Consider the following 15,287-nt stretch of genomic DNA (forward strand, 5'->3'; position numbering starts at 1 on the left):
GTAACGGACTCGGAGGCTGCGTCGGAGCACGTGACCTGTGCTCTCTGGACCTTGAGGATTCTCCTGATCTGCGGCTGGAGCGGCTGCTACTTGAGCGGCTTCCATGTTTGCCTGAGGGATGTGAGGGAGGCAGAGACAGGGATCTCTCCTGCTCCAACTCCATTTTCCACCGTCTCCCACGCCGCTGGTCCTTGATTATATGCAGCCTCTATCGGTGGTGTCTTCTCCCCTCCCCCCTGTGACCGCCCGCTTCAGAAAAGCCGGCCGGCGTTGCACCCGGCGCCATGACACCGTCACCCTGTGCTGACGTCAGCCGGCGCACCCACAATCCATAGCCACGGGGATAGAGATGCGGCGTGCGCGAGGGGAGGGCACGAACCCGGAGCCCAGAGGAACACCGGGGACTGCGCTTCCAGGACCCAACGGCCGGCGCTACAGGTAAGTTACCTGTTCTTCCAGCGCCGGGACGGGCCTGGGTCCCTTTCTTTTTCTTCTTCTTTCTTCACCCATGACCGGCACCGCCACAGTGCGATTCCTTCCAGGACAGGAACCCAACTGAAGCGGGGGAAGAGGTGCCGCCCCTTATGTCTCAGTAGGTTCCTGTCCTGGCGGGGCGGATCCCTCTCTCAGGTGTGCTGTCATGGGTGAAGGGAACATTTTTTATTGTATGTTACCGATTTTGATATGCTGAACACGAATATGTGCTCCAAAAGTCTATCACGTAAGGTTTTTAACCCCTTCATGACCGGCGCCTTTTTTCGATTTTCACTCCCCTTCTTTCCAGAGCCATAACTTTATTTTTTCATCAATACGGCTATGTGAGGGATTAATTTTTGCAGGACGAGTTGTACTTTTGAATGACATCATTGATTTTACCATGTCATGTCCTCGAAAATGGGAAAAAAATTCCAAGTGCGGTGAAATTGCAAAAAAAGTGCAATCTCACTTGTTTTGTTTAGCTTTATTTGCTAGGTTCACTAAATGCTAAAACTGACCTGCCATTATGATTCTCCAGGTCATTACGCGTTCATAGACACCAAACATGTCTAGGTTCTCTTTTATCCAAATGGTGAAAAAAAAATTCCAAACTTTGCTTTAAAAAAAAAAAAAAAAAAAAAAAAATTTGCGCAATTTTCCAAGACCGGTAGCGTCTCTATTTTTCATGATCTCGGGTCGGGTGACGGCTTATTTTTTGCATGCTGAGCTGACGTTTTTAATGACACCACTTTAGTGCAGATACGTTCTTTTGATTGCACGCTATTGCATTTTAATGCAATGTCGCGGCAACCAAAAAAACGCAATTCTGGCATTTAGATTTTTTTATCCCTACGCCGTTTAGCGATCAGGTTAATTTTTTTTTTTTTTTTTTACTGTTCGGGCGATTCTGAACGCGGCGATACCAAATATGTGTAGGTTTGATTTTTTTATTGTTTTGATTGGGGCGATTTGAATTTTTTTTTTTTTTTTTTTTAATATTTTTAAACACTTACTTTTGGCATGCTTCAATAGTCAGCATAGGAGGCTAGAACCTGCCATAGCACAATCGCCTCTGCTACATATAGAGGTGATACTCAGATCACCTCTATGCAGCAGAATTACAGGCTTGCTGTGAGCGCCAACCACAGGGTGGCGCTCATAGCAATCTGCCGTCAACAACCGTAAAGGTTTCGAAGAGACCTCTGTGACGGCAACGCAGCGATGACCCCCGATGACGTGATGGGGGTCGTCGCTGCTAAAAGTTTCCGGACCAGCGGTCAGAAATGCATTTAAATGCCCTGCTGTCAGAGTTTGACAGCGGTGTTTAACTACTTAATAGGCGCAGGCGGATCGCGATAACGCTCACGCCTATTGCGAGCACATGTTTGCTGTTAAAAACAGCAATTTCGGTTATAATTCGTGTCGATGCTTCTCAAATAAGATTCCAGCAATAGTCAGCCAGCATTGACGTACTCCACTTTCCCTGGCAACTTTTCACCATCAGCGTAATGTCTTGGTGAAATCTTTCACAGTGTTCATCACTAACGGCACCAAGATTGGCTGGAAAAAAGTCCAAGAGAGAATGTAGAAAATGCATTTTTAGTGACATATTGCATTTCATCAAATGATATGTTGTGAGCATGTTATCCACGAGTTGTTCAAAGTTCGGTGCCCTGCTGTTGCCAAGGGAGTTGAAGGTCACATCTTTAACCCCTTTCTGCCATCTGACGTACTATCCCGTCCATGGGACCCGGGCCCCTATGCCCATGGACGGGATAGTACATCATAGCGATCAGCGGCGCTCGCGGACCACCCCCGACACGTTAACCCCTGGCACACAGCGAACAAACACGATCGCAGTGTACCAGGGGTTTAGCGAAGCATCGGCAGGGAGGGGGCTCCCTACGTGCTTCCCCGAGAACCCCGCAGCAGCGCAATGTGCAGCGCGCTGCGGCGGGGGCCTCCTTCCCTGCAGGTCCCCGGATCCAAAATGGCGGCGGGGACCTTCGGGGGCCTACAGGGAGGTGGCTTCCTCATGCCTGCAAAGCGCAGGCATGAGGAAGCCGGCAGCACTGCCTGTGATATGACAGATCAGCGATTTGTCACATGACAGTTATGTCCCCCCTGGGACATCGTAATAAAGTTTAAAGAAAAGTGTAATTTATAAAAAAAAAAAAAATATTACCTAATAAATTCATTTTTGGAAATAAAAAAAACAAACTAAAAGTACGCCGCGTCCGTAACGACCCTCCCTATAAAATTGTCCCATTAGTTAACCCCTTTAGCGAACCCCTTAAAAAATAAAAAACAAAAGCAAAAAATGCTTTATCATACCGCCGAACAAAAAGTGCAATAACGCGCGATCAAAAAGACGGATATAAATAACCATGGCACTGCCGAAAAAGTCATCTTGTCCTGCAAAAAACGAGCCGCCACAGCGTCAGTGAAAAAATAAAGAAAGTTATAGCTCGCAGAATAAAGCGATGCAAAATTAATTTATATAAAATTGTGTTTATTGCATAAAAGCGCCAAAACATAAAAGACAAATGAAGTATCGCTGTAATCATACTGACCCGAAGAATAAAACCGCTTTATCAATTTTACCGCACGTGGAACGGTGTAAACGCATCCCCTAAAAGAAATTCATGAAATGCTGGTTTTTGTTCATTCTGCGTCCCAAAAATCGGAATAAAAAGCGATCAAAAAATGTCACGTGCCCGAAAATTGTGCCAAAAAAAACGTCAACTCGTCCCGCAAAAAATAAGACCTCACATGACTCGGTGGGTCAAAACAGGATTTTTGGGTTGCTTACCGTAAAATCTGTTTCTCGGAGCCTTCATTGGGGGACACAGAGACCATGGGTGTATGCTGCTGCCACTAGGAGGCTGACACTATGCACAAAAAAGGTTAGCTCCTCCTCCGCAGTGTACACCCCACCGACCGGCAGGGAATTCCTCAGTTAGTGAGAAAGCAGTAGGAGAAGTGACAGAATACATCGAAAACAGAACAACTCAACTGTAACCAACCAAAGTAAGAACAGGAGCTATAGAACATGGGAGGGTGCTGTGTCCCCCAATGAAGGCTCTGAGAAACAGATTTTACGGTAAGCAACCCAAAAATCCTGTTTTCTCGTTAACCTTATTGGGGGACACAGACCATGGGACGTCCCAAAGCAGTCCCTGGGGTGGGAAACAAACTGCCATCAGGCCAGTGGACTCACCACCGCAGCCTGCAGAATCCTTCTACCTAGGCTGGCGTCCGCCGAAGCGTAGGTGTGGACTTTGTAGAACTTCAAACGTGCGAACATATGACCAGGTTGCAGCTTTGCAAGGCGGCAGTGCGGAAGCTCTGTGGCGTACCGCCCAGGAGGCACCCACTGCCCGGGTAGAGTGCGCTCTGATCCCCGGAGGAGCCATTCGATGCTTAACTCTGTAGGCCTCCAAAATTGCCGATCTGATCCAGCGAGCAATAGTGGTCTTTGAAGCTGGGTGACCTTTCCGCTCCCCATCTGGAATGATGGAGAGACTGTCTTTTGCAAGGAAGTCGTCCAAGATATAGACTCTCATCGCCCTGACCAGGTCCAGCTTGTTCAAGGACCGCTCCCGAGGATGAGTTGAACTCTGACAGAAGGAAGGCAGAACAATGTCCTCATTGAGGTGAAACGAGGACACCACCTTCGGAAGGAAAGAGGGTGGAGGCCGCAGAACTACCTTGTCCTGGTGAAGTACCAAAAAGGGAGAGCGGCAAGAAAGAGCCGCCAATTCCGACACGCGCCGGATGGAAATGATGGCCACCAGAAAAGCCACCTTCCAAGAAAGGAGAGAAAGGGAAACATCCCTGAGAGGTTCAAAAGGAGAACCTTGCAAACCTCAAGAACCAGATTAAGATCCCATGGATCCACGGGCGCTCGGTACGGAGGAGCCGTGTGGGCCACGCCCTGAAGAAAGGTTTTGACCTGAGGGCGGGAGGCCAACGTCTTCAGAAATAAAATGGACAGTGCCGAAACTTGACCCTTCAAGGAACTGCGAGCATGCCCCGCATCCAGCCCTGCCTGAAGAAACGCCAGGACAGAAGGGAGTGAAAAATACATGGGCGCGATGTCATTGGCCTCACACCAAGTGAAATAGGCCTTCCAAGTACGGTAATAAATCTTGGAAGATGAAGGCTTTCTGGCTTGGATCATGGTATGAATTACTCGATCGGAGAATCCTGCCCGTTTCAAAACCTCAGCCTCAACAGCCACGCCGTTAAATTGAGCGACCGAGAATTGGGGTGGCAAATTGGGCCTTGAGAAAGCAGATCTGCCCTGTCTGGAAGCTTCCAGGGGACGTCCGTGAGAAGATTGACAATGTTCGCGAACCAAGACCTTCTGGGCCAATTCGGGGCGATGAGGATGACTGGAATTCCTTCTGCTTTGATCTTCAACAGCTTGGGAAGAAGAGGCAAGGGAGGGAACCGGTAGGGGAGTTCGAACTGCGACCAAGGAATGGTCAGAGCGGCGGCGCCCACTGCCAGAGGGTCTCGGGACCTGGAGACAAACTGTGGGACTTTCCTGTTGAGGCGAGACGCAAGCAGGTCTACATCCGGGGTTCCCCACCGACGGCAGAGCAGATGAAACACCTCCGGATGTAGGGACCATTCTCCTGCCGCGAGACCCTCGCGGCTGAGAAAATCAGCGGCCCAGTTGTCTACGCCGGGAATGTGTACCACGGAAATTATCTGAACGGAAATCTCTGCACAACGAAAAATCTTGGACACTTCTGCTAGGGCTGAGACACTCAGTGTCCCTCCTTGGCGGTTGATATATGCCACCGCTGTGGCACTGTCTGTCTGAATCCGGACAGGCAGGCCCCTGAGGAGCCTCTCCCAGTGGACGAGAGCCAGATGGATCGCTCGTATCTCTAGGACGTTGATCGGCAGAGCTGATTCCTGAGTCGACCATCGACCCTGAACAGTGTGATTGCGGAACACTGCACCCCAGCCGAGGAGGCTGGCATCCGTTGTTACAATCTGCCAGTGAACGGGAAGAAAAGACTGACCCAAGGGGATGAGAGCAGATGTCAACCACCAGTTGAGTGACCGCTTGATCCAGCATGAAAGACGAACAGGGCGATCCAGGTACAGAGCCGACCTGTTCCACCTCGACAGATTGGCATGCTGGAGAGGTGTGGCGTGAAATTGGGCAAAGGAAACTGCCTCTATCACCGCCACCATCTTCGCCAGGACCCTCATGGCTGTTCGGAGGGATGGAAATCGTGTGATCTGCAGCGATCGTACATCCTGCTGCAGGGAAAGAATCTTATCTTGTGGGAGAAAGACCCTTGACCGACGAGTGTCGAACAGTAGGCCCAGAAACACAAGACGTTGAGTAGGAATCAGACAGGACTTTTTCCTGTTGACGATCCACCCGAAACTGGAAAGGGTGTCTAGGACGATCGTCAAACTTAGGCGAGCCTGTTGAAAAGAGGGAGCTTTGATCAGAATATCATCGAGGTACGGAAAAAGAACGAGACCTCTGATCCTCAACAAGGCCATCAACGCAGCCATAATCTTCGTGAAGACACTGGGAGCAGTGGCGAGCCCGAAAGGCAGCGCGACGAACTGGTAATGTTCCTGGTGAATCGCAAAACGCAGGAACTTCTGATGTCCGGAGAATATGGGCACATGTAGATAGGCATCTTGGATGTCTATTGAACACATGAATTCCTGCTCCTCCATGGAAGCGATTACCGAACGAACCGACTCCATCCGGAAGTGGCGAAGGCGAACTCTTGTTGAGTAGCTTGAGATCCAAGATGGGTCGGACCGCCCCGTCTTTTTTCGGCACCACAAATAGGTTCGAATAAAACCCTGTGAAGCGTTCCGATTCGGGAACGGGCACAATCACCCCGGAACTGAGAAGAGAGGCGATGGCCGAAATGAACCCCGGGATCAAGGCTGGATCTTTTGGAGAACGGGATTGGAAGAAACGATCCCATGGAAGAGAAACGAACTCTATCTTGTATCCTGACGATACAACCTCCCTGACCCAAGCGTCCTCTACTGAGGCCAGCCAGACGTCCCTGAAGAAAAGAAGTCGACCTCCCAATTGGAAGGGACCCTCGGGAGTCCGACGATAGTCATGCTGATGTAGACCATCCAGATCTGGATGGTCTGCCCTGGGAAGAGTGGGATCGCCAGGAAGGAGTGGGTCTGAAGGAAACTTTCTATCCTGGCGTGCCTGCGGTCTTGTTTGGTTGGAAGGGTTTTCCGCCGTATTGAAACGGCGGAAAGCCCGAAATGGACGAAACTGACGCCTTAGTGGAGGTCTGCGAGGCTTGGACTGAGGGAGGAGGGAACTCGTGCCTCCGGTAGCGTCCTTAATAATCTGGTTCAATTGGGATACAAAGAGACGCACTCCCTGAAAGGGCAGATTAGTAAGACTTTTTAGAAGACAATTCCGCCTGCCAGGCCTTGAGCCAAGTTGTACGTCGGATTGCCACAACGTTGCTTGACGCCTGAACCGCGTAAGATGCGGCATCCAGAGAAGCAGCAAGCAGATAATCCCCCGCATGGGAAATCTGATTGGCGAGATCGGCCAATCGCTCTAGTTGTGCTTTATCTAGGATGCCATGACGAAGATCCTCTGCCCAAGTAGCTATGGCCTTTGCTGCCCAAGATGAAGCAAAGATTGGACATACCGCCGCTGAAGCCGCTTCGAAGGCAGACTTTGCTAGGGATTCTATAATCCTATCATTAGAATCCTTTAGAGACGCCACACCTGAAATTGGGAGAACCGTGTTATTATAAAGTCTGGACACGGGAGGGTCCACCGAGGGAGTAGCAGACCAGTTGTCCGTGAGCTCTTTAGCAAACGGGTACAGTACGCCGAGACGCTTTCCTCTTTGAAAGCGTCTGGTCGGATCTTCTCTTTCCCTGGTAAAAATCTTGCCAAACTCAGAGTGAGAAGCGAAGACCCTGGAAGGTGCTTCTGCCCGTCTGAACGAAACCTCCTGATCTGAGGATTTCGCAGGGGAGTCTGAGATTTCGAAGGTGCGGTTAATCGCAGCAATGAGGTTCTGTACTGTAACTTTAATGTCCGCGTCCTGGTCCGAATCCAGCTCCAAGAACCCTTCGGATGACACATCCAAAAACGTCTCACCTGACTCGGGTGAGGAGGCACGGGAGGGCGACTGCTGGGAAGGACTATGTAGGGATGGGAGGCCAGAAGAGGATTCCGGCCGGAGGTACTGCCTGGTTCAGATGGAATATCTTGCGACCTGCTGGACCCTGCAGAAGTGTCCAGGGGCAACTTATCAAGAACGGCCACTGAGACACTCTGGTGAGGTCTGCCACAGATTGTGAAAGAGACAAGGCCCAGCCAGGGATGGGGGGGGGGTTCGCTTTCACGTGGCACAATAGGTGGCTCCTGAACGGGGTCCTGCTGAATGGGATTGCTGCAGTCCAGGCAGAGGGGAGTAGGCTGACCTGAGGGAAGTTTGCGATTGCAAGAGGAGCATGCGAAGAACTGGACTAGAGTGCCCGTGGTGGCCGGCGGACGGCTACGCTCAGACTTAGAATTAGACATAATGGAGGAGGAACAGAAGGACCCTGAAGAAAAACAAGGCCCTGCATCGCAGTCGGAGCCTAGATGAAAAACGGCGACCGTCGGAAGGCGCGGGCCGCATATAGGAGCCTGTCGCGCTCCAAGGTATCTTTTGCTCGCAGTGATTTGCTCCGTATCCTCCGCTCCAATAAAGGTACCTTCTTTATCCAACACCGTCTTCCCGTGTCCGCGCCTCTTCCAACCGACAGGCTATGGTGGGCGAGTGGGAGGCGTTTGGCAAGGACCATCCGTCGCTGGCCGGCATCTGCGCCGAGCTTCTGGTCCGCACGGAAAGCTATGAGGATACGGGGTGGCAGTCCACGCCATACTCAGTCTCTTTGTGGGAGTACAGTTGTGACTCTTCACACTGTATCCCTCCGGAAACCTGAAAAGGAACGACGCACATCGAGGTAGATATGGGTCTAATGAAAGACCCGTGTCCACCTCCTACTGACAGTAAGCTAAACTGAGGAATTTCCTGCCGGTCGGTGGGGTGTACAATGCGGAGGAGGAGCTAACTTTTTGTGCATAGTGTCAGCCTCCTAGTGGCAGCAGCATACACCCATGGTTTCTGTGTCCCCCAATGAAGCGATAGAGAAAGACCATCAAAGCTACTGTCAATAATTTAATCTCTGATCTGTGAGCCAATAAAAATACCTTCTTTAATCTTTGCATCACTTATTTTTGGATATTTCTGTCGCATGTAAGAAAAGGCTTGCGATTCTTTGTTCATTGCTTTGACAAAATTCTTCATAAGCGCAAGTTTAATATGCAAAGGAGGGAGCAATAGCTTTGCTGGATCAACAAGAGAATTGTTTAACATTCTTCTGTCCAGCAACCAGGTTTTCGCAGAGTGGTCAGTCCTTCCTGAAATAGTGCATTTCTCGTGCATGACTGTCCCGTTCACAAATAAAACAATACTTGGTATATCCAAGCTGCAGTCCAAGAAGAAGTGCAACAACTTTTAGATCACCACATATGTTCCAGTGTGTCAACAGTAACTCCATATTCTCATATGTTTCTTTCATGTGTACGGCATGTCCAATAGGTATAGAAGGATAGATATTTCGGTTGTGTAGTAAAACAGCCTCCAGACTTAATACTGACAAGTTAATGAACAGTCGCCATTCCATCGGGTCATATTCTCATTCAAGAGCACCAAACAACCCCAAGACGTCGTTGCAAAAGGTTAAACTGTCGATATGGCTGAAAAATTGATTAAGGTCTTCTTGACGACTGCGAAAAACAAACTCTTGTTCCTGGTAATAAGATTCCGTTCTTGTAGCCTTGATCCCAATAATTCTGCCTGCCTCTTTGACAATTTCAAATCTCTGACCAAGTCACTCAGATCAGCTTGACTGAACAGAAGTGGATTAGATGTAGAAGGCTCAAAGTCTGGGTCTCCAGCAGTTTCATTTTCCACGGACATGGTTAGTTCATCTTCGTCGTCCTCCATTGTCCATACTTTGGGCGGCTTTGGAACACGAAGACTTTCATCGTGTGGCACTGGTCTTCTGGCTGAAGGAAGATTAGGATATTCTATTGATTTCTTGTTCTTTGCTGAATAATCTGTTACATTTGTCGAACAGAAGCAGCAACCTGTTACATGATCTCTCTGCTCTCTCCATATCATTGGGACAGCGAATGGCATTGAAGGTCATGATTCATTCAGCCATGCTCCAAGTATGTCAGTATTGTCTTTTGATTCCTCCCCTACCCAGGAGATGTGGTATGCTCCGTACAGAGTCAGCTGAATGATTCACTGAGCCTGCGCGGAATTCGCATAAGTGCTTGCATATGTTAGATCAACGATTTATGTTATTTCAGTGGAAAATTCAGAATATACTGTTTCAGAAAACGTTAATATGAGTATTTAGAATTATAACAGATTATAATGTTTCTTATCATTTCTCAAAAACCTTACGTGATAGGAAAAATCTGAAGTCATTTCTGAAATCAGCATGAAAAAAAAATCTACCAGGAACACTCGAAATTGTCCGAGGGAAAAAACCTTCGTAACAGTGTTTTCCATATGAAGCAAAACTGTCGGGAAGCTTAATGTGGCTGATATCCTTCTATACAGAGGTGCATGTATATGCCAGATTAGACAGGAACACCCTTTTTAAGGTCACCCGCTAAATGATAACTTTATTATACAGAGACACATACAAGTCATAATACAATAATGGAGATCTCTGCTCACCGGCACTGCACGAAGAACAAAGCATCTGAGCTCCAGGACCAGACTTTTCGATGAATTTCAGGGGATGATCACTGATAATAATGAAGGAAAAAAAAAATATATAAATACATAAAGAAATAAAAAAAAGAATTCTGCATAAAAGCGGTGGTACGCACTTGAACTGTAAGGTATCCACATCCCATTGCCATAGGCAGACTGTAGCATCTCCGCCGGTAGACACCAAGTATCGGGTAGAACCTTTGACCAGTGGGCTGAACTAGAAAAGAGAAACCATATAAGGATTGAAGCTTATTACGCTGGTTTATATAGCACCAACTTATTCTGCAGCGCTTTTCAGGCTTTATCAGACCCAATTGGGACAGAGTGAGCAATCTTAAACCCTGATCATCAAGTCTTTGTCTGAGTTTTATCCCACACTCCAAACACAGGAAGATCTCCTCCAGTTCCTTTCCCCTGCTGTCACCACTCACCTAACTAAAATATTTAACCTCTCTCGCTCTTCTGGTATCTTTCCCTCATTTAAGCATGCCATCAAACATCCACTACTTAAAAAACCATCCCTCGACCAATACTGTGCCGCTAACAATAGACCCGTCTCTAATCTTCCCTTCATCTCTAAACTCCTGGAACACCTGGTCCACTCCCGTCTGAACCCCTATCTCTCTGATAACTCTTCTCGACCCTCTACAATCCGGTTTCTGCTCTTTACACTCTACTGAAACTGCCCTCACTAAAGTCTCTAATGATCTACTAACAGCTAAATCTAATGGTCATTACTCCATGCTAATTCTCTTGGATCTCTCTGCAGCAGTCGACAGTGTGGATCATCGGCTCCTCCTCACTATGCTCCGTTCCTTTAGCCTCAAGGACACCGTTCTCTCCTGTTTCTCCTCCTATCTCTCTGACAGCTCCTTTACTGTATCTTTTGCTGGTTCCTCCTCCTCTCATCTTCCCCTTACTGATGGGGTTACTCAAGGTTCGGTTCTAGGCCCCCTCCTCTTCTCTTTGTACACTGCCCCTATTGGTCAAACAATCAGATTTGGTTTCCAGTACCATCTCTATGCTGATGACACCCAATTATACGCTTCTCCTGACATCACGCCAGCATTTCTAGAAAAAAACGGTGATTGTCTAAACGCTGTGTCTAACATCATGTCCTCACTATATCTGAAACTGAACCTGTCAAAGACTGAACAACTGGTGTTTCCTCCCTCTACTAATGTACCTATACCCGACATTGCCATTTCCGTGTGTGGTTCCACTATTACTCCCCAGCAACTTTCCCACTGTCTTGGGGTCATACTTGACTGAGCTTTCCTTTGCCCCCCACATTCGATCACTGGCTCGCTCTTGTTATCTGCACCTCAAAAACATTTCTAGAATTCAACCTTTTCTTACTTTTGACTCTGCAAAAACTCTTACTGTTTCTCTTATTCTCTCTCGTCTGGACTATTGTAACTCTCTTCTAATCGGTCTCCCTCTTACCAAAATCTCCCCCCTCCAATCTGTCCTGAATGCTGCAGCGAGGATCATATCCCTCACCAATCGTTACACCGATGCCTCTACCTTGTGCCAGTCATTACACTCGCTACCCATCCACTCCAGAATCCAGTACAATCTTACTACCCTCACCCACAAAGCCCTCCATGGCTCAGCACCATCCTACATCTCCTCCCTCGTTTCAGTCTTCCACCCTACCCGTGCCCTCCGTTCTGATGACCTGAGGTTAGCATCCTCAATAATCAACCTCCCACTCCCGTCTCCAAGACTATACAAGTGCTGCGCCAATTCTTTGGAATGCACTTCCCAGGTCAATCCGATTAGTCCAATCCCTACAATTTTAAGCGTGCCCTGAAAACGCATTTATTCAGACTGGCCTACCGCCTCAACACATTAACCTAACTATCCCTGTGTGGCACAGTCAAAAGTTTTACCATAACCAGGTTCCCCGCATCATGTTCCCACATGCTTTATGCATCCATTAGCCCTCTGTGTCTGTACTGTTACACACTTAACATTATGGCTGGTCCATACAATCAGGGCAACTGTTACCACCCACCTTTCGTGTCTACCTCTTTCCTCAGACTGTAAGCTTGCGAGCAGGGCCCTCACTCTCATGGTATCTGTTATGATCTATGTGATTATTGTTATGCTGTATGTGATTATTGTTATGCTGTAATGTCTATTGTCTGTACAAATCCCCTCCGAAATGTAAAGTGCTGCGGAATATGTCGGCGCTATAGAAATAAAATTTATTATTAACGTAGTCCTTGGTGGGTTTTGAACCCTGGACCTCATCTCAGTGCTGGAAAGTAATGCTACCCACTGAGCCACGTGAGTAGGATGGGTTCATACAGGTGTATTTCATGGTCTGTAGACTGCAATGCCAGGCGGCCCGAACACTGGTTTCCTGACCAAAATTTACATTCCTCAGTGTTTATGAGTCAGCGAGTTTGGGTTGGAGACCTGCACTCAGCTCAGGCGTTGTAGTTAGTATATGAACCAAGAAATACACCGGTCTGCACTTGGCCTTAATTAGGTCATCTCCCAGTTTGTTTTTCTTCCTATTTAAGCTACATTGTGAAGTTAATAAAGGGTTTTTCTTCAGTTCCTATGTTCAGGAGCGCAGCGCTCCTCTGTCTCCTGGCTAGATGCCTGCCATGGTAAAGCAGTATTCTCCAGAGTTGACGGGAAGATTTTTTTATTTTTTTTTTTTTAAAGAAAATTGCAAAGTTGCTTATTTTTACAGTCATTTTGCAATTTTACCCATTTAAGAAGAGGAGATAACTCCGTTGGAGATTAAGTTAATGACAATTCTATAGCACTGTTGGAGGCCGAGATAAACGCATTAGGGCTCGGACAGCCCCTTTTGAATCCCCACATTTCATCTTGTAAAAACAGGATTTTTGGGTTGCTTACCGTAAAATCTGTTTCTCGGAGCCTTCATTGGGGACACAGACCATGGGTGTATGCTGCTGCCACTAGGAGGCTGACAATATGCACAAAAAAAGGTTAGCTCCTCCTCTGCAGTATACACCCCACCAACCAGCAGGAATTTCCTCAGTTAGTGAGAAAGCAGTAGGAGAAGTAACAATAGAATGAAACAGAACAGACAACTCAACTGTACATAACCAACATAAGAACAGGAGTTGTAGAACATGGGGGGGTGCTGTGTCCCCCAATGAAGGCTCGGAGAAACAGATTTTACGGTAAGCAACCCAAAAATCCTGTTTTCTCTATCGCTTCATTGGGGTACACAGAGACCATGGGACGTCCCAAAGCAGTCCCTGGGGAGGGAAAACAAACTTCCATCAGGCCAGCGGACTCACCACTGCTGCCTGCAGGATCCTTCTACCTAGGCTGGCATCCGCCGAAGCGTAGGGGTGGACCTTGTAGAATTTCAAACGTGTGAACAGATGACCAGGTTGCAGCTTTGCAAAGTTGCAGTGCGGAAGCTCTGTGGCGCACCGCCCAGGAGGCACCCACTGCCCGGGTAGAGTGAGCTCTAATTCCAGGAGGGGCCACTCGATGCTTGATCCGGTAGGCCTCCAAAATTGCCGATCTGATCCAGCGAGCAATAGTAGCTTTGGAGGCCGGCTGACCTTTCCGCGCCCCATCTGGATGATGAAAAGAGAGTCTGACTTCCTCAAAGGAGTCGTTCTAGCTAGGTAGACCTTCATTGCCCTGACCAAGTCCAGCTTGGTCAAGGAGCGCTCCCGAGGGTGAGTTGGACCCGGACAAAAGGACGGGAGAACAATATCCTCATTCAGGTGGAAAGTGGACACCACCTTAGGAAGGAAAGAAGGCGGAGTCCGTAGAACTACCTTGTCCTGGTGGAGCACCAAGAAAGGGGAACGACAAGAAAGGGCCGCCAATTCCGACACTCGCCGGTTGGAGGTGACGCGGCTACTAGGAAGGCTACTTTCCATGAAAGGAGAGATAGGGAAACTTCCCTGAGAGGTTCAAAGGGAGGACCTTGGAGAACCTTGAGAACCAGATTAAGATTCAATGGATGTACGGGAGCACGGTACGGAGGAGCCGCATGAGCCACTCCCTGAAGGAAGGTCTTGACCTGAGGAGGGAGGCCAATGTCTTCTGGAACAAAATGGATAGCGCCGAGACTTGACCTTTTAAAGAGCTGAGGGCAAGGCCCGCATCAAGGCCTGCCGGAAGAAACGCCAGGACAGAAGGGAGAGAAAAGGACATGGGCGGAATGTTATTGGCCTCGCACCAAGTGAAATAGGCTTTCCAAGTACGGTAATAAATTTTGGAAGACGATGGCTTTCTGGCCCGGATCATGGTATGAATAACCCGATCAGAAAAACCTGATTGTTTCAAAACCTTGGTCTCAACAGCCACGCCGTCAAATTGAGCGACCGAGAATTGGGGTGGCAAATCGGCCCTGAGACAGCAGATCTGCCCTGTCAGGAAGCTTCCAGGGGGCGTCCGCGAGAAGGTTGACGATGTCCGCGAACCAAGACCTTCTGGGCCAATTCGGGGCGATGAGGATGACTGGAATTCCTTCTGCTTTGATTTTCTTCAACAGCTTGGGAAGAAGGGGAAGGGGAGGGAACAGGTAGGGGAGCTCGAACTGAGACCAAGGAATGGTCATAGAGTCGGCGCCCACGGCGAGAGGATCTCGAGCCCTGGATACAAACTGTGGGACTTTCCTGTTGAGGTGAGATGCCAGCAGGTCTACGTCCGGAGTTCCCCAACGACGGCAAAGCTGATGAAATACATCCGAATGTAAGGACCACTCTCCCGCCGCGAGACCCCCGCGGCTGAGAAAATCGGCGGCCCAGTTGTCCACGCCGGGAATGTGCACCGCGGATATTGTTGGAACTGAAACCTCTGCCGAGTGAAGAATTTTGGACACTTTCGCTAGGGCTGAGGCACTCCGTGTCCCCCCCCTGGTGGTTGATATATGCCACCGCTGTGGCAGTCTGTCTGAATACGGATTGGCAGGCCCCTGAGAAGTCTCTCCCAGTGAACGAGACAGATAGATCGCCCGTATCTCGAGGA

General features: G+C 48.7%; 1 protein-coding gene across 4 annotated transcripts in view; it reads right to left on the reverse strand.

The window, feature by feature from the left end:
- The window catches only part of BRWD1 (bromodomain and WD repeat domain containing 1), a 184,399-nt gene that overhangs the window by 99,251 nt on the left and 69,861 nt on the right, over window positions 1–15,287 (reverse strand). For all 4 annotated transcript variants that reach the window (XM_073584687.1, XM_073584686.1, XM_073584685.1 and 1 more), the window contains 2 exons: window positions 10,421–10,521; window positions 10,266–10,336 (listed from right to left, as the gene is read on the reverse strand). In XM_073584687.1, coding sequence (XP_073440788.1) covers window positions 10,266–10,336; window positions 10,421–10,521 — 172 coding nt within the window. The remainder of the gene's footprint in view (window positions 1–10,265; window positions 10,337–10,420; window positions 10,522–15,287) is intronic.

Source organism: Dendrobates tinctorius, unplaced genomic scaffold (assembly GCF_039654945.1).
Source record: "Dendrobates tinctorius isolate UK_male_01 unplaced genomic scaffold, ASM3965494v1 ptg000084l, whole genome shotgun sequence".
Taxonomy (NCBI): domain Eukaryota; kingdom Metazoa; phylum Chordata; class Amphibia; order Anura; family Dendrobatidae; genus Dendrobates; species Dendrobates tinctorius.